The 26,214-nt window shown below is 37.0% G+C and overlaps 3 protein-coding genes across 3 annotated transcripts; 2 read left to right on the top strand and 1 right to left on the bottom strand.

The window, feature by feature from the left end:
* Positions 1-3,467: 3,467 nt before the first annotated feature.
* On the top strand, positions 3,468-3,935 carry LOC138906151 (protein FAR1-RELATED SEQUENCE 4-like). Its single transcript, XM_070194676.1, has one exon. The coding sequence runs from the start codon at positions 3,468-3,470 to the stop codon at positions 3,933-3,935; it is 468 nt and encodes a 155-aa protein (XP_070050777.1).
* Positions 3,936-16,934: 12,999 nt separating this feature from the next.
* On the bottom strand, positions 16,935-17,447 carry LOC104104536 (uncharacterized). The gene has a single exon (XM_018773564.3). It carries the CDS (start codon positions 17,445-17,447, stop codon positions 16,935-16,937), a length of 513 nt encoding a protein of 170 aa, XP_018629080.1.
* Positions 17,448-18,814: 1,367 nt separating this feature from the next.
* Positions 18,815-23,041, top strand: LOC104104535 (rho GTPase-activating protein 5). Its single transcript, XM_009612643.4, has 5 exons — positions 18,815-19,488; positions 20,431-20,551; positions 20,645-20,764; positions 21,799-22,029; positions 22,211-23,041. The coding sequence occupies exons 1-5, from the start codon at positions 19,067-19,069 to the stop codon at positions 22,730-22,732; spliced, it is 1,416 nt and encodes a 471-aa protein (XP_009610938.1). The 5' UTR covers positions 18,815-19,066; the 3' UTR covers positions 22,733-23,041.
* Positions 23,042-26,214: the final 3,173 nt, after the last annotated feature.

The following is a 26,214-nucleotide window of genomic DNA, read 5'->3' as shown; positions in this document are numbered from 1 at the left end:
ATATGTAGTAGTAGTACAAAGCATAAGTCTTCGATGGATTAATCGAGGCGTGCGTTAATGGTCTAAGAAGCCGCAATCGATTTCAATGTCATATGTGTCTCAATCGAGTAGCTTCTACACTGCATTAGATTCCAACCTCTAATCTTCCAGCATGACATGAATTTCATGAAAGAATTAACATTTGCTTAATTGATCTCAGGACTAATATATTTTGGGTTAAAAGTCCAAGAAACAGATAACTGCCTATGCACGATTATGGGAGGGATTACCGATTACATACAAGCCACTTTGATATTTGAACAGTGATTCCTCCCTTCACTTTTACTTCTCCAGTATTCCAATAATAAATATTTACTTTTATTTATCATTTTTAACATATCAAGAGAAAATATTTTTTTTTTCTTGATATACTTACAATATTAATTACTCATTTCAAATCATTTTCTCAAATCCATTAAAAATATGCATCAATTAATATGTGTATCATGGTAAATTATATATTTTATTTATTATTTCTTAAGGGGTGTGCAAAGTTCATAGTAGACAAGTAAAAGTGAACGGAGTGAGTATAAAACGTTTCTAACGTAAGTGTATTGGAAAAATGGATCTCATGCTCTACTAGTGTTGTTGGGGAGTCTTGTTCAGACACGTATTTTAGACAATAATGAAGTCCAGAACAAGGCCCTCGATTTTTGGATATCATCACTACAAATACTTTTGATGAGTCATGGAAAAACAAAAATACTTTGATGAGGTCTTGACATGGATTGTGTAATAATACCTTCATGTATTTATTTTTCCTCTTGCTTTTGGAGACAGGAGAATGATTGGTGTAAGAGAAAAAAAGAAAACTTCTTAAGTCACGTATCTAGCTTATGACAGCGGAGTTAGAATTTGTATTTTATGATTTTTAAATTTTAGAATAATAATTTTAAATATTAATTTATGTATAAATTTAGTAAATTTTCTTAACACATATACAGAGGCGGTCAAGATTTTTAAGTTTGTGATTTTGAAATTCTAATCATTTTAAGTTATTGAATAAATTATATATATTCAATAAATTTTTCAAGACAAATACTAGATTTGAACCAGAGCTATTAGGTTTAGCCGGATCTGTAAGGCAACTAACACTCTACATATACATAGCGTAGCCATAAAACTACCAAGTTCTATCGAACCCATATACTATATTAATTTACCTCGCCCCTGTAGCTTATAATTAAAGTTTGATAGTCATAAAGGGCTCAAAAGAGCTCACCACGTGCATGAAGTATTGATTGCCATAGACATTGTTGTAAGTAAATATTAGCGAAGCAATGAGAGAACGGAAGGAAAAATTGCAGTGACAGATTGGTGAAAAGACCCCATTGTAATTATGTGCATTTAAACATAACTAGATCTAGATGTACAAGTTCAGAAAGCATTCAATTTATGAGGATAGTAATAATAGTTCTAAATCAAGAAGAGCCCCAAATTAAAGAGGACGGTTTAACTAGCGTTTCACCGTAGATTCTTAAATTTATTTTGAAAAATCTGTTTTGGGTGAAGTTTGGTTTGAAAAAACATGAAACACGACTTATACCCACAAGTTCTAAAAACTATCACAAATACCCAATAATATCATTATCAATAACATTCATTATATTGTCGCAAACCATAGTCCTGAACATAAATAAATTTGATACAAAATTATCATTTTTATAATGAACTACATGATACACTATCAGATGACCTAGAAGACGAAGCAACATCGTTACAAAATAATAAATTGTGGGCTCTTTTATAAAATATAAAAATTTGGGACAATTTAAAAAAAATATAATAGTGATATTTTGACCCAAGATTTGGCCAAAATGTAAGCAAAATCTATGGCCAAATATGTGTTTGCCAAATAAAATTCAAGTTTATTTTGACAAAATCTATAACCAAAAGGGTAGTCAACGGAGAGTAAAAACAGGTCCCCCCATAAAGACATCCCACGTGCCCTCATGTGACCCTATTTTGTGAAGTATATATCTGGGTTAGAGCCACCCTGCCAAAGTTAAAACTATATATTAGTACTAAAAACTAATTCATTGACAAAATTAAGCCCCAATTTTGTTTTTTTTTTTAAAAAAAATTGGACATTCTGCCCCTTCTTTCTAATAATAATAATAATATTCCACATGTTCTGTTTTGGCAAATTTATCGCTCTGGGATTGAATTAGTAATAGAACAAGTCACAAATCAAATTAACGTCTCTTATACCTAGCTTTAGCAGAAATCCAACGACAAGGATATTAAAATACATTTATAAACAAAAATAGCTGGGTTATTGGCTTGTGCGTTTAAGATTTTGGGTGGGAGTGCTTATAGAAGACAAAAAAGAAACTTTGAGTAAAACAGGCTGCTTATGAGTACTGCTATATGAAGGGTAGATTCGCTTCGCAAACGATAGGCATTACTAGCTAGTAAGTCGATAATTAAGAATCATCTCTTTTCCTACTTTGTATTTATATTATTCACCGCTTAGGAATTAATCCTGGTGATTGCAGCTTAATCCCTCATCTTCCAATACTGGTGCTGCTATAGTAATTCCTCGCAAATTCACCTATTTCTCACCTTCACGGGAAGAACAAAAAGAAAAGAAATGAAAGAAAGCTAAAATTGTGTTTCTACTGTAATCTAATGGTCAATAAACTAGGATTTAAATTTAAATATAAACAAAAATTATACTAGATGATTTCTTCTTGCTTAAATCTTAAAAATCACAGGTTGGCCTTGGCCAAAACGAAATAGTACCTAAAATAAAGTGTACTCCATGTTAGAGTAGAAAAATAAACAAAAGTACAAGGAAGTATATATTACTATCAGATCTTGATGAGTAAATGATAGCACCTCGTATATATTAATTGTGGGAAGGTGAGATTAATGCTGCCATTCCATCGACAAGTACTCACTAGCGCGCCGCGCCTACATACACTCTCCTTCCTTTAGCTAGCTAGGCTCTCTGTCTTATTGTTAGTAATTCATTTATGTAAAAACATCACGGTCAGTTAGATACTTAAATTCGATCTCACTCTATTGTTTACTGCTCAATTCTTATTAATGGCGTTCCCCCTACTTAGATATTCAAGATACCCAAGGTGGTTTATGCTTTAGAATGCTGCTATTTGGCCAAACTCACCATGGCCCAACGATGGCCACACTGGTGAAATACCATTGAAGCCCTTATTTTATATTTGGCTTAATAGCCATTTTTTCCCTCCAAAATTAGTTAATAACTATTGATTATCCCAAAACAATGATCCCATAAATCATCATTCTCTCATGCATGGGAAGATCAAATGCCTTCGTATATGTATACCTATACTATTACGTTTTTTTTAAATACAATTTATACGGATGGGAAGATCAAAAGTCTAGTATGTATACATAATATTATTTTTTCATTTATATGGTATACCTTGTTATACCATACACTTATGTTAAGAGAGCTTTCATTAAAGGAGTTCTATGATGTAATATGCCTTGATACTACATACCTTGTGAATCGATACAATATGCCATTTGCTTTATTTGTTGGTGTCAATCAGCATAGGCAGTCCATACTTTTGGGATGTGCTCTTATGTCTAGTGAGGATATAACAAGTTACAAAATAGTGCTCTCTACATGGCTTGGGGCTCTAAATAATGTTCGTCCATTAGCTATCATGACTGACCAATGTGATAGTATTAAGGCTGCCATCAATGCGTCGATGCCAAATACGGTACATAGATATTGCATATGGCACATATTCGCAAAGTTACCTACGAAGTTAAGCGGAGTTCTTGATGGTAAGATTGCAAAGGCAGAATTTAAGGTTTTAGTCCTTGATAGCATTAGCGTTGCTGAGTTTGAGAGAAGATGGACTGATTATATTGCAAAATATAATTTAGATGGAAGGGATTGATTTTATAAGCTTTATTTGGAGAAGAAAAAATGGGTTCATGTATACCTAAATGACCACTTTTGGGCCGGGATGTTGTCCACACAAAGAAGTGAGGGAATGCATGCTTTCTTTGATGGATTTATCACCCGCCAAAGCACTTTGAAGCTATTTATTCAACAATATGAGTTAACTATAAGAGCTAAGTACGAGAAAGAATTGAAAGCTGAATATAGATCAAGGTGCTTTGAACCAAAATGTTTGTCTGAATTCGCATGCGAGTAAAAACTTCAAGCATGTTATACTCATGAAGTGTTTGAATTTTTTCAAGTACAGTTAAGGAAACTGTTCCATTGTGAAATCAGCACCCCTGAAGATCATCAAGCAAACCCTGGAGTGAAGAAATACATTATAACAGATTCTTCGCTCAGGAGTTTTAACACTAGAGATCCATTTGTATTCACGGTTGAATATACACCTATTGGCGAATATCTAAGTTGCAACTACAAATAGTTTGAAACAAGAGGTATTCTATGCTGCCATATACTTAAGGTGTTGTCTCATAAGAGGATTAAAAATATTAATGAGGTATATATTGAAAAGGTGGAGAAAAGATATTGTTCGTCTGCACTTGAAACGTTTCTTTCTAGAAGGTTACCCACGTATGACTTCTGAATATATATTGTACAGGGAACTATTAAAGCATTTTGAATGGGTTTGTGATATTGCATTGGACACTGAAGTGATGAGGCAATATATTAAGTATGATTTGAACAGATTAGAACATGACCTTTTGAATTGAGATGGTGATATGATAGTTCCAAATTAGGATTTGGAAGATACAAATGGTGGTATGGGTGAGGGTGGGGGTGGGGTGGGGGTGGGGTTGAGGGTGAAGGAAGAAATATAAGAGATCCTAGATACGTAGCTTCTCGTGGACGTCCAAGGTTTAATAGATATAGAGGGCGAATTGATTCATTCTTTAGAAGTTCACAAATGGGTGGTGGAAGTGGAGTTAGAGGTAATAAGAGGGGTAGAGGTGGTGGTAGAAATGGTGGTAGAGGTGGTGGTAGAGGCAGTGGTAGAGGCCGTGCTAGAAGAGGTGGTAGAGGTTGTAACGACCCAACTTGTCATTTTAAGAATTTATGCCCCGTTCAGTGACTTAAGGTTTCGAGCAACCTCGCAATATGTACTATGACCCACGTGTGTGGTCGAGTTTGAATTACGGATGATTCGGAGTGATTTGGGATACTTAATTGCTAAAAAGGGAGCTTAAGTCTTAGGATTTTGACCGTAGTCGGAACTGTATGAAGACGACTCCGGAATGGAGTTCCGTTGGTTCTGTTAGCTCCGTATGATGATTTTGGACTTAGAAGCATGTCCGAAAAATTATTTGGAGGTCCATAGTAGAATTAAGCTTGAAATGGCAAAACTCAAAATTTTGAAAAGTTTGATCAAGGGGTTGACTTTTTGATATCGGGGTCAGAATGCGAGTCCGAGAGTTGGAACAACTCCGTTATATTATTTGGGACTTGCCTGCAAAATTTGACGTCATTCCGGGTTGGTTTGATAGGTTTCGGCAAGAGTTTTAGAAGTTGGAAGTTTTTGAAGTTCATAAGTTCGATTTGTGGTGCGATTTGTATTTTCGACGTAATTTGATGTGATTTGAAATCTCGAGCGAGTCTGTGTTATGTTATTGGACTGTTAGCATGATTGGACGGGGTCCCGAGGGGCTCAGGTGTGTTTCGGAGTGGTTTCGAACCAAATTGGAGTTGTTTGGACTACTATTGCTGAAGTCCGGTTTCCTTCTTCGCGAACGCGAAGGGAGTCCCGCATTCGCGAAGAGGAGTTTGAGGGGCTGATGATTTGTCCTTCACGAACGCAAGCTGTGAACGCGAACGCGAAGAAGGAGCAGGGCAAGCCTTCGCGAATGCGGCCCAAAAAACGCGAACGCGAAGAAGAAAATGAAGATAGGGGCCTGGGGTCGTTTGGCCTTCGCGAACGCGAAGCTTGGAACGCGAACGCGAAGGAGTTGGTCAGCTGGTCATCGCGAACGCGACAAAGACTTCGCGAACGCGAAAATGAAATGATGGGGTAGAAGCAGTTGGCCTTCGCGAACGCGACGCTTGTCACGCGAACGCGAAGAAGGATTGGAGGCAGCTGAATTTTGGCCTTCGCGAACGCAAAGGAATGGTCGCAAATGCGAAGAAGATGTATCTAGGAAGAATTAAAAGTCCCAAAAAATGGGGGTTTGAGTTCATAACTCAAAATCAAATTGGGAGGGCTGGGTTAGCTGAGCAAGCATCCGCACATACTGCTAGGGCTGCAAGAAGCTGGGGCCGAGATAGAGGCCGAGGTAGAGGTCGAGGGAGGGCATGTGCTGCGACTAGAGCACCTGTCAGAACAATAGTTGGGGAGCCACTAGTAGCTCCAGTTGGGGGACAGGTACCAGAAGCACCTGTTGTTACCCCAGGACTTCAGGGGACTTTAGCACAGTTTCTAAGTATGCTTGGTACATTAATTCAGGCGGAATTGATCTCTGTTGCACCAAATATTCCAAAGATTGGGGGAGTAGCTCAGACTCCTATCACAACTCTAGAGCAGCAGATTCACGTTGGTCAGGTTTCGGGTGTAGTACCGGTATAACCTGTTATTCCGGTTCGGCCTGAGGTCAGGCCCGAGGCATCAGAAGAAGAACAAAAGAGATTTGAAAGGTTTAAGAAATATGATCCACCAACTTTCAGTGGCACAGCTACAGAGGATGCCCAAAGATTTTCGAAAAATTATCACCGTATTCTCCGCACCATGGGTATTGTGGAAGTGAGCGGAGTTTACTTTACTATATTTCAACTGTGAGGCGCAGCATACCGGTAGTGGCACATCTATGAAGAAGGTAGGCCAGCCGATGCCACACCACCAATTTGGGCTCAATTTTCGAAAATGTTCTTGAAAGAGTTTGTTACCCAGACTCTCATAGATGTGTGGCGCATAGAGTTTGAATGGTTGCGTCAGGGCACTATGACAGTGTCAGAATATGCTATCAGGTTCAGTGATTTAGCCCGTCATGCACCTATCTTGGTTCCTACAATCAGAGAACGGGTCCGTAGATTCATTGAGGGGCTCGATTATGATATCAAAATATGCATGGCTCGAGAATTGCAAACTGATGCTTAATTTCAGCAAGTAGTGGAGATTGCAAGGAAGATTGAAGGTGTTTTAGGCAAGGAAAAGGGGGTCTAAGGAGGCCAAAAGGTCTCGAAAATCTGGAGGGTTCAGTGGATTTTACTCTTCAGCTAGAAGCTATTATAACGGAGGTTCGAGCAGTCGGTCAGCTCAGTCCGCACATCAGAATACTCGGAGTGCTCCAGTTTACAGTGCACCACCGACACGAGATTCTTACAGTGGTTATTTCAGTTATCCGGCACAGACTCAGTACGAGCAGCTGCGGCCTCAGAGGGGTTGTTATGAGTGTGGTAATACTAGGCATATCATGAGAGATTGTCCCAGACTTGGGAGGGGTGGATTTCATCAGAACACTCCAGCTACAAGCTTTATTCCAGTTGATACTCCACATGCACAATCAGCTAGAGGTGGAGGACAGGCGGGTAGTGGGCGCCTAAGAGGTGGAGGCCCGACCCGTTGATTTAATCCCTATGATTTGGCTGAGGCCAATACACCAGATGGTGTCATTACAGGTATGATCCTGATTTTTATTATAGAAGGATATTTTTCTTAATTTGATTCGGTTCTGAATATTGAGGTGAATCCTCCTATTATGCTCCACTTATGAGTGAGCTTCGTAAATTTATGACCCACTTATATGTGTATCCCTGTTGGGAGATTTAAAGATGTGAGCATGTATCTGTCACTTTATTTTTGTGCATCATTGAGGGCTATAAGTCCAAAAATAAAAACAAAAAAAAAATTATTATTCAATACAGTGAGTTTAATGTGTTTCGGAATAATTGATTCTAATTTTTATGAATTATGCGCTCTACCGGTATGAGGGTTCATTATATGTTGTGAAGATTGTTTATGAAATATATTGAAAAGAAGAAAGAAAAGAAAGTTGAAATTTCAGTGTGCACAATGTGCAAAATACTGGTGATTCGGATTTGAGGACGAGATCCTCGCATTTTTACATGTTGTGAAATATTTAAATCGGGCTGCAAGCCGCGATGGAAGTTATATAAGGACGAGGTCCTTGTGGTGAAATATTTATGAGTTTAAAATTCTCCCTTGTGAAATTTAATTTGTGCAATAATATTAATAGTGAGTCATGCCTGTTAGGCTTATTTGATAATGCTTGTATATTTTCTGTTCATATTCATCCATTTTTGTGCTGTAAATATTGAATTTTAGCCTATGAGGTGAGTGCCCAGGTGGCGTTAAATGTGACTCATTAATTCGAGTAAGTAATCATGAGGTCTTCATGCCTCACGTTATGTTGTCAGTATTGTGAAAATTCGAAATGAGGTGATGGTTAATATGAGATTAATTGATGATGTTAGAATTAATTATGAACAGCTTTTAAGGCCAGAGATACGGTGATGAGCATACATATGATGTGCTTCATGTCTTGATATCATTATGATCAGGCAATGCTGAGATTAATTGTTATTGATATATACCCTGTGGTATTTTGTTGGGTTGTGAATATGTTGTTAGGAGTTGTTTGGGTGTTACTCTAGCAGGTGGATAGGCCCAATTACAGGGGAGACTCTGTCGAAATTTCTGAAAAATTTGAAAGTTAGTAAAATTTGGGGGATTGAGATTTGCAAAGGAAGAGATAAATTATGTTATGTGTTTGAGGGCGAATGATCCTAAGCGGGGAATAATGTATCACCCCAAAGAAAGTTTTGAATTACTTCAACACTATTGAGAAAATTTATATGTGCATAGGCACGAGTTGCTATAGCCAGTTGAGACTAATACTGTGCGTTGTTGTGAAAATTCAGGCATTTTTGGAAATGATTAGAGAGTTAGGAATTTTGCTTTAAAGCTTATAAGAATGGAGAAAAGAAATAATCTCAATTGAGATGGTGTTGCCGGACCTATGTTAAATTGCGAGAATATAAAATCACTCACAAGTATGTGTGCAAGAATATACTCAGTAATTTAAAGTCCTCAAAAAGATTCTTAGCACGTTTGAGGACGAACGTTTGTTTAAGAGGTGGAGAATGTAACGACCCGACTTGTCGTTTTAAGAATTTATGCCCCGTTCAGTGACTTAAGGTTTCCATTAGTCTCGCAATATGTATTATGACCCACGTGTGTGGTCGAGTTTGAATTACGGATGATTCGGAGTGATTTGGGATACTTAGTTCCTAAAAAGGGAGCTTAAGTCTTAGGATTTTGATCGTAGTCGGAACTGTATGAAGATGACTCCGGAATGGAGTTATGTCGGTTCCATTAGCTCCGTATAATGATTTTGGACTTAGGAGCGTGTCCGAAAAATTATTTGGAGGTCCATAGTAGAACTAAGCTTGAAATGGCAAAACTCAAAATTTTAAAAAGTTTGATCGGGGGGTTGACTTTTTGATATCGGGGTCGGAATGCGATTCCGAGAGTTGGAACAGCTCCGTTATGTTATTTGGGACTTGCTTGCAAAATTTGACGTCATTCCGGGTTGGTTTGATAGGTTTCGGCAAGAGTTTTAGAAGTTGGAAGTTTTTGAAGTTCATAAGTTCGATTTTTGGTGCGATTTATATTTTCGGCATAATTTGATGTCATTTGAAACCTCGAGCGAGTTCGTGTTATGTTATGGGACTGGTTAGCATGATTGGACGGGGTCCCGAGGGGCTCGGGTATGTTTCGGAGTGGTTTCAGACAAAATTGGAGCTGTTTGGACTGCTGTTGCTGAAGTCTGATTTCCTTCTTCGCGAACGCAAAGGGAGTCCCGCGTTCGCGAAGAGGAGTTTGAGGGGCTGATGATTTGTCCTTCGCGAATGCGAAGCTGTGAATGCGAACGCGAAGAAGGAGCAGGGCAAGCCTTCGCGAATGCGACCCAAGCAATGCGAACGCGAAGAAGAAAAGGAAGATAGGGGCCTGGGGACGTTTGGCCTTCGCGAATGCGAAGCTTGGAACGCGAACGCGAAGGAGTTGGTCAGCTGGTCATCGCGAACGCGACGAGGACTTCGCGAACACGAAGAGGAAATGATGGGGCAGAAGCAGTTGGCCTTCGCGAACGTGACGCTTGTCACGCGAACGCGAAGAAGGATTGGAGGCAGCTGGATTTTGGCCTTCGCGAACGCGAAGAAGGTGTATCTAGGCAGAATTAAAAGTCCCAAAAAATTGGGGTTTGAGTTCATAACTCAAAATCAAATTGGGAGCTCGGTAAAAGGCGATTTTTGGAGAGATTCTTGCATGGCTGTTTGGGGTAAGTGATTCTTATCCAGTTTTGATTAATTTTCATGATTATGTCTTTGAATCCATCATTTAATTCGGATTTAATGGAAGAAAAATCAAGATTTTTGTAAAATCCTCCAAAAACAAAAATTTAAGATTTGAGGTCGATTTGTTATTGGAATTCGATAAAATTGGTATGGTTGAACTCGTATCGGAATGAGTGTTCGGATTTTATGAAAATTATGTCGGGTTCCGAGAGGCGAGTCACACATTGACTTTTGTTGACTTTTTGGAATAAATTTTTAAGTCGACGTATTATTATCCGGAATTATTTTTGATGAATTTTAATGAAGTTATACAATTAATTTGGATAGATTTGAACGACCCGGAGGTCAATTCAAGCAAGAAGGCTATTTTGGAATATCGGCCTAACTTCGAAAGGTAAGTGTCTTGCTTAACCTCGAGTGGGAAAAATTCCCCTTAGGAATTGAGTCTTATGTGCAACTTGGGTAATTGAAAACCATGTACACGAGGTGACGAGTACGTACTTTGTTTATATGTGTAAATTTTATTGAGTTAATGTCTTGAGCATATTGTGTAGTAAATTGGATAATTATTGGCATATATTTAATCATCTACTTGTCGTGCCTAAACTTTTATTGTTGACTCTGTTGTTATATGACAATGTTATATGATTGTTATTTGATTATTTATGAAATTTCGTGAATTTGCTGGCTTGATAATTATTGGAATTTAATTTTATTTTGGATTTTTCCCTCTGCAAATAATTAATTAAATGAGCTTAAGAAGAGGTATTTATATAATTATTAAAAATTTGATCTTTTATGAAGACTTTGCTTTATGTTGAGTAATTTCTATCTCTATTGATTGTTTTTGGGTGTTGTACACATTGTGTGGAGCATTTGGCTATTTGCTGTGAAATTAATTTACTTGGTTGTAGCTTTGAAATTTGGTTGTGACCATTGGGCAAATTGTAATATGAATTGATTTTGTTATGTTGTTGTGATAATTTCCCGTGTAAATTATTGTGTTGTGTCAATTGTTATTTTGGGGAGATAAGGGTGGCATTTCACCATTAATATTATGTGGTTATAAGGGTGGCATTTCACTGTTGTGTTTGTTCGCTATTGATATTGTCTGGGCGGAGCGATAAGGGTGGCTATAGAAGCGATAAGGGTGGCAATAGGAGCGATAAGGGTGGCTGTTGATATTGTCTGGGCGGAGCGATAATGGTGGCTATAGGAGCGATAAATGTGGCTATTATCAGGGACGATATGTGATGATGTGGGGTTGTGGTGTTGACAATTTTCATGTGATGTTGTGATTTTCTTGTGTTTATTTTTATACCTTGTGCAACTTGTCTTGTTGTTAGTAAATTGATAATAATTTGATTTATGTTGAAATTGGGAGCCTATGGCTATTGCTAGGCGGTTTATAAAATAAAATGTGGGCACGGGGTGCCGTAAATTATGATATGAAATGGGAATATTAGCACGTGAATTGTCCGTGCAGTTGTGATATGAAATGAGGGCACGGGGTTCCGGGCAAATATGATGATTTAATTTTGGACACAAGGTGCCGTGAAAATATGAAAATGGGCTGAGACCCGTATTTATGAAAAATATGAAAATGGGCTTAGACCCGTATTTTGATGATTTTGAAATGAGGTGTCACATGGTGACTTTTTAATTGAAAGAATTATATTCAAAACATTTATTTGAGAGGATTTTTACTTAGAAAGTATTATATAAAAGAATTGTATTTTGAAAGATATTTATTTGAGGAAATTGTATTTGGAAAGATTTATTGAAAGAATTATATTTGAAAAATAATTATTTGAGAAAATTATATTTGAAAGAGAGTTATCTGGAAGAACTATGTGAAATATATTTATTTGAAGGGCTTGATTTAATTGGGTATAATTGTGTTTATTAATTGTTGAGTGATAGTAATGGTATTCTTGTTGTTTGTAGTGCGTATCACTGGTTGTTTTATCCTGCCCTTATTATTATTTATTTTTTATTATTTTGTATATTATATTGCACGTGTTATTAGACTAGTGAGTATCTTGATTGTACTTCGTCTCTACTCCATTGAAGGAATTGAGGTAAAGTATAACAAATTTGATTAATTATTTTATTTTTTAGGTAAATACATTGCTTATTAGTCTTATTTACTCTAATTACAGCAAGATGATGTAACAGTACCACCACAGAGTAGCTTGCCTGATCTAAACGATGAAGCAAACTGGGAAGTAGAAGACTTGATCGTTTAGTTTGAGATGATTTAAGTTTTAAACTTATTTAATTTGATTTGAGATAGATGTTTTTTTGAATTTATTGAATTTGTTTTGTAATAAGTTTAAACGTGTGGTATTATAATTGTCATATTTAAATACTTCATTTTATTGTTACTTGCTTTTAATTTAGAGGACTTGGACTTTTTTTTAAACTACCCATCAATACCTGGGATGGGATATATTCAACTTCTGACAAAAATCATATTTGGAGGGGGGCTTGGCCTAACCTCCAATCACAATGCATTGCATACTGTAAACGTAAATTACCTTAGCTTACAAAAAAGTTTGCCTTGTCATACCTTAGCCTAATGCTAGGTAGCTGCATTATATCTAGCTGGTAAGATCCTACTACAGTTCTAGGCAATAAAGCCAGTCAAAATACATACAAGGATCAATTAATCTAGCTGCAAACTTCGCCAAACTATCAGTAGTCTAGTTCGCTTCTCTAAAACAATGAGAAACAGTGCAATTTAGCTGGAGAATATTCTGCCTCAATGCATCAATTGAGTCCTTCAGTTTCAAGTTAGTCCCTCAGTTAGATTAGAAGCAGCTTTGGCCAATCAGTCCGCCACTTGGTTTGCTTCTCTTAGGCAGTGACTAATTATGATATGTTCATTATCGGTGTAGCAAATGATATCTTCAAGCTCTCGTCTCAATTTGTTGTTTTGAGTTCCTCTTTGCCTGATCATGGTACAGATAATTAAGGAGTCCATCTAAAATATAAAATTGGAAATCCTTTGGTTTATACACCATTTAGCAGCAAACTTAACAGCTAAATTTAGAGGACTAGCAAACTTAACCCTATCTTTAACCCCTACCTTTAACGCTCCTCAAACAAACTGTACAATATCTTGTCCCGACATACAAGAGCCCATATCTGTTCCTCCTCTCTTTCTTAGTACTCTCTCCCTATTCTATCTTTCTATCTCTATCTTTCTATTTTATTATATCCAAGCCACTGCCGGAGGTTAATGGTTTAATAATTTATAATAAAAAAAAATTAATTTACCAGATAGTCGCGATTGATGTATGAATCTTTCATAATCACTTCAAATATTGAATTATACTCTTCCTCGTTATCATCGGAAGATGAGTAAGATATGGATCATTTGGCAGAACTGGGAGAGGGTTCCATAGTTGGTTTTCTAGGGTTTGTGTAATAGAGTGTGTGTGTGTTTATGTCTTTAGGGTTATTTGGATCAATGTGTATATATACACTGCCAACCGTTCGAAAAGGCATATTTGACCATAAACTTTAGTAAAATACATATTTGGAACCTAATTAAAATGTGTATTTTGCATATTTAGTCCCCTTGTAATGTTAATTTGGACATCAATTGTTAGAATTGGGAACTAATTAGCAATTTAATTATGAAATATTTAAATTAACCATTGACTAATATGGTTATAGTAATATGGTCTATGCTAATTATATTGTTGTGATTCATAGTAATATTGACAGTTTATATAATAACCGTTTATATTAAGGTCATACGTATCTGCCTATAGCAACCATATAAATCCATTGACTAATAAGATTGAACCTATGCTAATTATATCGTTGTGATTCATTGTAATATTGACCGTTTATATAATAGCCGTTTATATTAAGGTCATGTGTATCGACCTATAACAACCATATAAGTCCATTGACTAATAAGATTGAACATATGCTAATTATATCGTTGTGATTCATAGTAATATTGACTGTTTATATAATAGCCGTTTATATTAAGGTCATACGTATCGACCTATAGCAACCATATAAGTCCATTGACTAATAAGGTTGTAGTCATATAACCTATGCTAATTAGATTGTTGCGCTTCATAGTAGATCAGTGCGCTTCTTCCAAAGAGTATCTGTGTCTATCTTCCTCCTATTTCGGTTAAAACAATGCTTCAATGTAATGGGAAGGAGTGGGATGTGACTCTCACAAGTGGTGTTCGGAGAAGACTCATTAATAGGTGAAAACAATTTGTTGTCGACAATAATCTGAAGAAAGGGAGTGTTCTTCTCTTTGAATTAGTTGAGGCTAAATCAGGGGCTGTGATCTTCTCTGTTGAAGTGCTAGGATAACCTAATGCTTAGCTTGATATGTGCTTCTCTTTAGTTATATGTACTGACTTCAAATGTATCAAAGTAAACATGTTTATGGATTAATATGAATATTCCTTATAATATTGTTTGTGTTATTTCTATTTATTATTGTTATATTTATTTATTTTAAGAAGACTACCGGTTTAAAAAATAGCCAATTAAAATTAGAAATTATTTAATATATGTTTAGTGCAGAAGTCCCCCTTTTCTTTTCTATCATTTTACAACCAAGAACAAGACTAGGAAGATTTTTTTTTTTAAAAAAAAAGTTTAAAAATCGACATTAATTTGCTCATAGAGAAGTGGAAAAATCAACACGAAAAATCAAAAATTGTATTTACCAATACAAAATTTTGGAGACCGATCTGTTATTAGTTAGAATTTAACCACTAAAACATAAACCTAAACCTAAACCTAAACGAACCTAAACCAAAAGAGAACCTAAACCTAAACCTAAACCTAAACAAGGATCATAATCACTCAAGTCTTGTAAGGTTAAGACTATGAGATAAAACCTATGAAGTGCACTGCCACTATATGACAAAAGTTTTTTTAAAAAAAATCCAAAATCTGTATAGGCGGATAGATAAAGACGAGCTTCTATAATTAATTGTATTCATAGAGGAGAGTAATGGTAGCATGGAGGAATGTAATTGTGCATAGAGGAGTGAAATTGACTACTGAAAAATGTAGTGGTTGCATGGAGGAGTGGAAGGGGCTACTGGGAAGTGTAATGGATGAATGGAGGAGTGGAGGTGGCTGCTGGGATGTGTAATGTCCGCATGGAGGAGCGGATATGACTACTGGAAAGTGTAATGGTTGCATAGGGTCTCTACAAAGAGACTTTAAGTCCTATTGGGAAGTGAAATAGTTATTATCACTCTACCTATATATTTTTCGAAAAATATGCTAACCCTACATAAAACAAAAAAACTGAAATTACTACTACATCTAAGCATAACGATGGATAGGACTCCGACCAAGAAAGCTGTTGAACAACCACTCCATGGTTCGCCCGTTAGTTATAATATTTTGTACCAAGATCTTAAGCGTGACTTTACTAAGCTGAAGCGTGAGGTTAATGGATTGCTTGAGAGGGTGGTTCGTGACTCAAGCATTGATTATCTAAAAAGTGTGATGTTGGAGGAGCATCTTCTAACTTCACTCTATACTATGCTTGACGATATGCCCACACCATCCCTCCAGAATTGAGCTAAGAGAAATTCTATCATTGTTATCACTAGTGATACCGAATCCGCCTCCAAGACCATCAAGTCTCTTTCTGTGACCCAGAATATTGAATAGTCCATGCATTATGAAGTTTTATCTTAAGTTGTCTTTTTTGCTTATGGTGATGTTTTTTAGTCTATGAAGTTGTCTACCCCTTATGATGATGTTTTTATTGATCTTATTATGTTTTGGTGATGTTATGAAGGTTCATATTAATGAAACTATTATTATTATTATTATTATTATTATTATTATTATTATTATTATTATTATTATTATTATTATTATTATTATTATTATTATTATGTCTTTGAATCTTTTTGTTTTATGATCGTTTGATTCAAGTTAACAAAACAGTCCTATTGTCTTCAACATTGCAACTGTTCGTTTGATGCCTAATGTAATCAAAGTACTAAGAGTAACATTTATAAAGATTAATCAAGTCCCTTAAAGGTGATCAATTTTCTGCCAAATTAATATAGTACATTGAACTTGAAGATAGTTGAATCTTTTAAAGGAAAAAGTTTTTTATACCAACCTTGGACAGTAGGAATTAGGGATTGTTTGAATCAACCTTGGACAATAGGTTTTTACACCAACCAAGGATCGTTTGAATCTTTTTTATTTTTACACCAACCTTGGACAGTAGGAAAATATATTGTCAAGAAATTTATGAATATAGACAAAACATATGAAGCAAACTTCCCAAGTTCTTGTCAAAAAAAAGTAGTTTTTTTAGAGATGAAACAAATAGTGTCCAAAACCTGACATTACTACAATTTTCAAGAATCAAACAAATGTGAAAAGTTCATCTAACATTCCAGACAATGTCCAAAATCTGATGAATATCATGAAACAATGTAGTAAGGATTAAAACAGGTGCAAAATGAATCTAACGCTTATAACTACTTAACATCTAGTCAGTAGATGATAACACTTCGACACTTAGAACTAAACTTTTCAATTAAGATCCAACAATATAGACAAAACATTCAGTTCATAAGGGGAAAAATACTCTTATTAATAATCAAACTGAACAATTTTCTGATATCTTCACTCCTACAAACATTCTAGCTAACAACACAGATGATATAACACTTGCTCCATTATCATCTTCAACCCCTACACCACTTTCATCTACAAACGAACTTGAAGATGGTTCTTCACTGTCAACATTTTCTTCTTGGAATTCATTGAATGCTGCTATGGCTTCATCATAAGATTTGTAAGACTTGAAGATGCTTCCTTTGAAACCTATAACCATAGGAGCACACTCACACCAAGAGTTGTATAATCCGGGCCTTTTACCACGAAATACCACATACACCTTCGATGCCGATATATTATCAGCTTGAGATCCATTTCTAAACTCATTGAACGCTGCTATGGCTTCATCATACGATTTGAAGGCCTTGAAGAAGCTACCCTTGATACCAGTAATCATAGGAGCACACTGATGCCAAGAGTTGTATAATCTAGGCCTCTTACCATGAAATACAACATAGACTTTCGAAACTTTGTTCCTCTTCCCGTTCCCCATTCCTTAATCTAACCCTAAGAAAGATAAGAGATGAAGAAGGAGAAAACAAAGATAGAAAAATGGGGGCTGGAAAAGCTTCTTAGGTGAAGCACTATATATTAAGTGTTTAGGGTTAGAAAGTGACCAATGCAAGATAAATACCAGTAGTTTAATTAATTTTTATATGTATTTTATCTAGTATATTATGTGTATATTTTAGTGTATTTCGTTTAATTGGTATAGTATATGTATATTTTAGTGTTTAATTAGTATAATATATGTATGTGTGCTTTATGGAAAATGATGTAGCATGCATCTTGGGAAGGTAAGACAATTAAACTAGTGAGAGAGAATTGTTTGAAAAAAATTAAATTAAAAAAATAATTTGCAAAAGGGTATATATGGAAATCGAATATGCACAAATATCCGTTATGCCCTCAAAGGCCGTGCGAAATTATCATAATATCCCCATTTTGGACATTTGGGCCATTCTTAGTATGGCCAAATATATTTTTCGTATGCTTTAACCCCTTTTTCTGGTGAAACATGTTAATTAATGCTTTTAGCTGAGTGAGGAAATAAAGGGAAATAAGGGGAGAAAAGAAGAACATCGAATAGTATTATTATTGTTATAAAATAAAGACAGTAAAGTAAATATAAATATAGAGAGAAATTGATATATTATTCAAACTTCAAACTTCTGTACATAATGAACTGAATTCTCCTCTATTTATATAAGAAAGGAAGCTGTTGTGTAAGCTGCTACTGCAAGCTGCTACTCTAAGCTGTTGTGCCAGATATAGATAATTTTCTACCATAGGTAATATTTATCCATAACGGAGTACCGAAAAGATAAGTTTCTTCACGAGGCTTATTTCCAATAGAGTACTAAATAGATAAACATATTTACGGCGGAGTCTCATATGGATAAGTTTCTTCAGGAAGCTTATTTACAACGGAGTACTAAATGAAGATACATAATATAATATATTTATAACAACTATTACTATTATTTATTCAATCCCGGTGAGTAGTAGTACTATTTATTTACTATTCTCTAATTTTGAAAGAATTGGGTCAAAATTACATGAATCTAATATTGTAAATTCCAAAGATAATGAAAATATAACTACTGCAGAAAAAAGAAAAAATATGTACCAGTGGTGGCGTCTACCTTCTCCGGCAGCTTTCACACGGTGGCCCCCTCACAGTCACCGGCCGGTCAAACTCAAACACAAAAGGAGTTTGTATATATGTCCCTGCCATTTCCAGGTAGGTCACGAGCTGATGATACAAAAATCCAAAAAGACAGAGCAATATAATAATGCGTTGGTGTCCCCCCTTCCCTTACCCCTATACCCAATCCATCTATCGCTCTCATTCCAACTATTCCTATTCACTCACTCTCATGTCCATAATAATTGTCCCCTCTATCCTTCATCTCCTTCACAAGCAAAGCAACCCCTCTTACCCCTTGTCAGTTCCATCATTACTAATTCTTCGTATTAATAATGCATGTGTATTATCCTATTTACACTTTTTCGTAACCTCTCCCCCATCTTCGTTCCTTTGTTCATATAATTGAGCAAATTAAATTCAGTTCTTATACTATTCTGCTGCTTGGAATTAGTTAATTCTCAATGACTCGTCTGTTGCGATCCAAGTCGTATACATTTGGCCGTGTCTCTGCTTCCAACTCCTCTGTTCTAGACTTGTCCCCTCGCTGCTCCTCTCTCTATGACTACGAAGAAGTAGGTGATGAGGAAGAAGGGGAAGATGGGTTTTTAAGTCCGGAACAGAGGCAACGGAGTCGGGTTCGGGCTGCTGGTGGACGTCAGAGCAATCATAACAACCCCTCTCCAATTCTGGCGGTAGTTGTGGCGGCGCTCCGGAAGTCGCTGGTGACTTGCAGTGTGGATAGAGATGACGTGGCTAACATGGACATTGGATGGCCCACCGATGTCTGCCACGTTTCTCATGTCACCTTCGATCGCTTCGATGGCTTCCTTGGCCTCCCTATTGAGCTCCAGCCTGAAGTCCCCCGTAAAGTCCCCAGCGCAAGGTTCCCCCCTTAAATTTCCCTCTTCTATTTCTTATCCCAATATGCCTCATTCCATTCCTAGTATTATAATTTATTTTCCATTTAATTTTAATGACCAAGGAGGTGAGTTTATCTTGCGGTAAGATGGGGTAGTGGTACAGGGTTTACCTAGATCTGGAAACTACATTTTCATTAATTTATCTAACTTACAGCCGATGAACAACAAATTGAGTGTGAGTAAACGATATGGAAGTAGAACCTGAGGGAAAATCATTTTATCAGTTTTTAAATGAAATAGGACCGAACAGAGTGGAATCTGTATTACGCATTCCATATAGTTGATCCGAATCAGTTTAAGACTGAGTATATTTGATTGAGTGATTGATATACTAGATCTAATGCAGGGCCACAATAACTTTGCTGAATCTGTCTTACATGCTTTATCTTGCTGTTAAAGTTGATATACATAAATAACCAGCTGCGTGTAGTATTCCTTCTTATCTATTAGTACCTCAGTAGAGAGAATTGCTCAATTGATACTATCCATCGTAAAGAAAACAATTAAAAAGGGCAGCCGGGTGCACTAGCTCCCACTATGCGCGGGCCGGGTTCAGAGAAGGGCCGGATCACATTGATTCTTATGTACGTAGCGTTACCTTGCATTTCTACAAGAGGATGTTTCTGCGGCTTGAACCCGTGACCTCATGGTCACACATCGGCAACTTTTATCGTTGCGCTCCCTTTCATCATAAGGACAGAGTTTCATGATATTATAGATATATTTTGTTCTACTGTCATCAAGGCTGCACATTAAAATTTGCTATTCAGATTATTTTTTTCTGTCTCTACTAGTGGTTGCACATGTTCACCTGACTATTGCTGGAGCTTTTGGTCTTGCTCATTTCTTGTGCAGATTCCTTATGCTGAAAGCTTGTAGTTCTCACATTTTAATTGTACTTGCAGTGTAAGTGTATTTGGGGTTTCTGTCCAGTCAATGCAATGTTCATATGACCTTAGAGGAAACAGTGTGCCAACAATTCTTCTTAAGCTGCAAAGTCGTCTGTATACTGAAGGAGGCCTGCAAGTATTCCTCTTTCTTTGTACTTGAATAATCTAAAATGTCGTATTAAAATTAGATGTGCTGAAACTTGCATTCTTTTCGGCATTTTGGTTGAAGGCAGAAGGAATATTCCGGATAAATGCTGAGAATAGTCAAGAAGAAACTGTGAGGAGCCAGCTGAATAGAGGCATTGTTCCATATGGAATTGATGTTCATTGTTTGGCTGGATTGATTAAGGTAGCTTTAACATATGCATCCTTCATCCATCTTTATTTGTTGCTGCATTCTTTAAGTTGAAACTAACAACTAGAATAGATGCTAGCAAGATCTTGAAGCTCTGAAGTAAACTAAAAGGCAAATTTAAATCTCCACCTTTGCTATGCTTAGCCTGTTTAAGTACTTTCCCAGTCTATTCTCGCATATATGTCAATATGCTAAATAGTGTATGGAAAAAAACAAGTTTGACCTTTGGAGTCCATTACAAGATAGATTAAGGAAAACAATAGGCAGATCAAAGATTTGGCATAAAAGTTACTGGGTCTGGGCAAGAATGAGAAATCAAAAAGATGTTGTAAAACTTACATGCATTTACCCTTTTGTTTACTACATCATTCTTGTGCAATTTTTGGAAGTGAACAACAACAACAACATACTCAGTGTATTCCGGGGAATTTTTGGAAGTGAACAAATCATGACATTGGTCAATTAAAAAAGATACATCTTGAACACAAAGGAAAACAAAGATGAGTGTTCTAGGTGCTTTCTATGGGATTATTGTCCAGAGGAGCATATCGTAGGTCTTACTTTCTCTTTTCCAATGAACTCTTTCTGTACATGAGGTAAATGCACTACTTATTGCTACTGTGTCAAGATCCTATATAAATTTATGCTCGCCAAGACTGTTCCTTAATGAAAAGCTTATTAAACTTCTGTCTTACACAGGTTTCTTAGTATCATATATGGCTTGTCATTCTGTGCTCTGGTTGGTAAATCCATTCGTGGTTATTGTGTTAATCTTTTGGTTATAATACCACTAAGCTAGATCTGAACTGCCTTTATTTCTTGAGAAAAGTAGCCCTCGTATAATATAATTATCTCAGGGGCTGGAAAAGTACACCGAAATAGTGTTTTGTGGCTACTTAAATTTTGTTTTCAGATAGACCCCTTAAATGACAATGTAAACCCTAATTCAATTACAATCTACTTGGCCCAGAAATAGTCTTTATCACTCTTAGAAAATTGATGAGCAAACACTTTCCATATGTCTCCAGGCATGGTTTAGGGAGCTGCCTACAGGTGTACTAGATTCTCTAACCCCGGAGCAGGTGATGCACTGCAACACTGAAGAAGACTGCACCCAACTTGTGAACTTACTTCCTCCAACTGAAGCTGCACTGCTTGACTGGGCAATCAATTTAATGGCAGACGTCGTGCATAATGAACATTATAACAAGATGAATGCAAGGAATGTTGCCATGGTTTTTGCTCCAAACATGACTCAGGTACTTGAGAACTTTTCAATAGTGTAGCTTTTACTTATTATGTTTTCCTTCGCAAATGCATGTTTGATGGGAACTGAGATCAGAGGGTTAGTTTTACCCAAATGTCTAAATTGGGAATGATATGGTTGTCCTTCGGTAAATTGTGTTTCATATACTAATAATGGGATAGTAAATCTTGCAGATGGCTGATCCATTGACTGCACTGATTCATGCAGTCCAAGTCATGAACCTCCTTAAGACACTCATTATGAAGACCCTTCGTGAAAGAGAAGAATCACATGTGACATGCCAAATACAGTCGTCATGTGCTAATATTTCCAGTTGCATGGTAGATTATGTGGATGGCTATTCTTGTGAAAAACAAAATGCTGGTAAACTCTCAAGAAGTGCCACGTTAGACGGAACAGAATGCGAGTCAGGGGAGCAATTCTGGAACTGTAAGAGTACAAGTGATGCTGGAGAGGAATGTGATTCTGTTGTGAGGACCTCTCCAGTTGCTCGTAGAAGACAAACACTAGAGAGTAGGTTTAGAGAGGGATTTGACACTGAGGAGGGTGAGAACACAATGATTAGACTTAATTTAAGGAAGGGAATGCAAAAGCTATACAGGCATCCTGTATTTCAACTGAGTAAGCCAGTGAAGAAGAGCAGACTTATCGGGACTGTAAATAGTAGTAGAGGAGGTGGAGAAGCATTGGCATGAGATGGGTGACCTCAGGATGGGATCTGTTATCTCTTTGATCGTTAATATTTGCTGCAGTTTGTACTAATATTGGCATCAGTAATGTTTGATCCATAATTTAGTGAGAGAAGCATTTTATTTGTAGAGTGTTCCAGGTACTAACTTGTAGTTTGATGAACATATTGATGAAGATGTGCTTCAGAGTATAATTTGTTCCTTCATTTGCCAGCTACCCTAGAGCAACAACAGCATTAGGGGAATTATGTATACTTGGTAATGTTGGACTCAAATATTAGAAGTGAGAAGAAAGCAGTATTGTTTATATTTAAAGACTCCTAGTATTTGGTGCATTTTGGCAAAGAGCAGGTGTATGCATACAAAATTTATTGGATTTAAATTCAATAAAATAATTTGGACTATATATTAGATATGTTAGTCCAACTAAGTATTATGGACTAATATAATTAGATTAATTATATAAGTCCAAATATATATGGATTAAATAAATAAGTCTTAATCCATTGGGCTAGCCCATTTAGTTGGACTACAAATGATGAGCCCACTTTGTTAAGCCCAAGATGACATCTTCCTAGAGGCCCAGTTTGGTGCCACGTGTCAAATGACGTGGCACGCCAAGTCAAGTGGAAGAGCTAATAGGATCGTGCCACATGTCAAAATGACAAGGCATGCCAAGTCACATTAAAAGGCTAATGAAAACGCGCCACGTGTGCAAGAGACATGTTATGGCCAATCAAATGCGGCCTTGTCACACTTCGATTTGATTGGTCGGAAAGAGTTTGTTCTTATCATAACTTTTTCCTCCCACAACTATAAATAGGGGTCTTCATAACCCAGAAAAGATACCAGATGTTATAACAAGAAGCAAGAGAGAGCTCGTGGATCAAACGCCGCAAATTTCTCTACAAGTTTCAAGCTTCAAGCAATCATGTTCAAGTTCAAGCTCAATAATGAAAAACAAATCAAGATTCAAGGAGTACGAGTTCAAATCAAAGTTCGTGCTAGTTGAATTCAAGATCATCGTTCGTGGCAACAACTACATATTCAAGATCAAGCTCAAAGACACTTGGATTTATTTACTATTGGAAAGAAGAATAAGAGAATTCATAGAGATTGTACACTCATATTATTTGAAATCAAATACTGTGATTGTTGCAATATTTTCAGTCTTGATTTTATTTTCTCGACGCAAATTTATTGTCTACAAATTCTGGCACGCCCAGTGGGATAATCTCTACCTCTCATCTCAACTTTTCAATCACCAAAGTTCAAGAACGTCGAAATGGCTTCAAAGAAAATAAACTCCAGATCAACATCCACCAAGGCTGCTAACTCCAAGTTTTATGCTAATGTGAAAAGCATCCTCGATATTACCTTTGGAAGCTTTGGACCAGTTACGAGGAGAAAAGCAAGCTATTTAGGACAACAAGCACTCCAAGTGCCATCCGCATCAACCCCTGTTTTCAGATCTTCATCCTCAAAAGGAGCAAGATCCTCTACGAACGTACCCAAATGAGGAAGCGATATTGTTGAAAAGATCAAGATAACTCTAGCTCTTCTTGACCTCTCCAGATCGAAGAACTCTGTTGTGAAGGAAGATGATGATATGTCAAGTGATGGGTCTTCCCCACTTACACGACATAGCGTGAGCCATTCGAGAATCAATTTGTGTGACAATCCATGCCACTCCCCATCATCTACAACAATCATGCAAGCCATAGTGACAAACACTTCATCTGTAGAAGAGCAGTTGGAAAACTTAATGGAAGTAATCGCTGGCTTGACCCAGCGCATGCAAAATCAAGATGCTAGAATTGACAAGCTAACAGACAGGGTGGGAATCTTGATGGAAAAAGAATCCAGCCATGCACCTGGCAAACTCCCAGAAGTTCAAGAGATTGATCTTCCCCCACGACAAGTTGCATCTACTAAGAAAATTCTAGTCTCAACGGAAGGGATGATTCCAATCAATCAACTAAAGGAGTTCATTGAAGGGACTATAAAAAACAAATATGAAGTTGCTTCCAAGCCCTCCTTTACCTACGCAAAGCCGTACACTTCAAGGATCGATATGTTGAAGATGCCTGCTGGCTATCAACCTCCAAAATTTCAACAGTTTGATGGCAAAAGCAATCCAAAGCAACATGTGGAGCACTTCGTTGAGACATGCAACAATGCTGGGTCTTATGGAGATTACCTCGTCAAGCAGTTTGTCCGCTCATTAAAAGAAAATGCTTTTGATTGGTACACAAATCTCGAGGCTGAATCTGCTGATAGCTGGGATCAACTAGAGCAAGAATTCCTCAATCGCTTTTATAGCACGGGATGTACTGTGAGTATGATATAACTTACAAATACTCGTCAACGAAAGGGTGAACAAGTTATCGACTTTAACAATCGTTGGAGGAATGCAAGCCTCAATTGCAAAGAGAAGCTTAATGAAACTTCGGGCATAGAGATATGCATCCAAGGCATGCATTGGGGACTACGCTACATCTTGCAAGGTATCAAGCCAGTCACATTTGAAGAACTTGCGACGCGTGCCCATGACATAGAGTTGAGCATGGCCTCCGCTGGAAATGAAAGGTTGCCCATCTATGAGCCTCGCAAAGAGAATGACAAGCAAGAAGTCAGGAAATGGAGAAGGTATGTACCCAAATCTAAAAACAAAGAAGCTATGAACGTCAACACTGTCGCGCCCCGTTTTCCCCGCGAAATAGCGGGCCTCGATGTGTGACAACTCTTTTAAAGGAAGGTAATTAAAAGAGGAGAGTCGCCACCTAACGATTTTTAAGGTGCGTTAGGGCACCTATTATGCAAATAACTCTGTTTTAACTAGTTCGCGTCACCAAACATCGGGTAAGGGCTCAAGTTACCTCAAAGAGAAGGTGTTAGGCACTACTCGAGGTCTACAACTGTAGGTCCCGGCCGAACTTAAGATTATGTGGATTAAGATTAGGCTAGGTGATCAAATAAACAAAGGAAATTCAGAAGTCAAAGAACTTTATTACAACATCAGATCTTAGTGCGATTATAGGGATACACCTATTTAGATCTAATAACATATAGGGGGGGGGGTCCTAAGTTTTTTAGCCTAAAGGATCACCCCGTGTAACATAAATAATACTTCGTAACTCTCTCAAGATGGGGTGTTACTCATATTATTCAGCGAGCACAGACTATCATCTCCTGCTACCCGATTACTATATTAAAGTTGTTACCTAAAGCGCACTAATTCAATTATAAGTCGTACCTTATGCGTGCACTACCCGTACCATACCTATGGTTCAGGAGGGAATTGGACCTCTATTTAGAGTGGTTCTAGACTTAAACTTAGGCTGCTCAAAATGATAAAACTAGGCGACATACAAAACATATTGGACTTCAAATATGGCAATAAAGGGGGCTCAAATTTGCCTCTGCACTTAAGCAGTAAATGTACGCAAACACATATGCCAATCAGGAATCTGCAGAATCCTATAGAC

This window comes from Nicotiana tomentosiformis, chromosome 1 (genome assembly GCF_000390325.3).
Source record: "Nicotiana tomentosiformis chromosome 1, ASM39032v3, whole genome shotgun sequence".
Classification (NCBI taxonomy): Eukaryota; Viridiplantae; Streptophyta; class Magnoliopsida; order Solanales; family Solanaceae; genus Nicotiana; species Nicotiana tomentosiformis.
The sequence above is the reverse complement of the archived record's forward strand: the minus strand, read 5'-3'. Positions and strand labels throughout refer to the sequence as shown.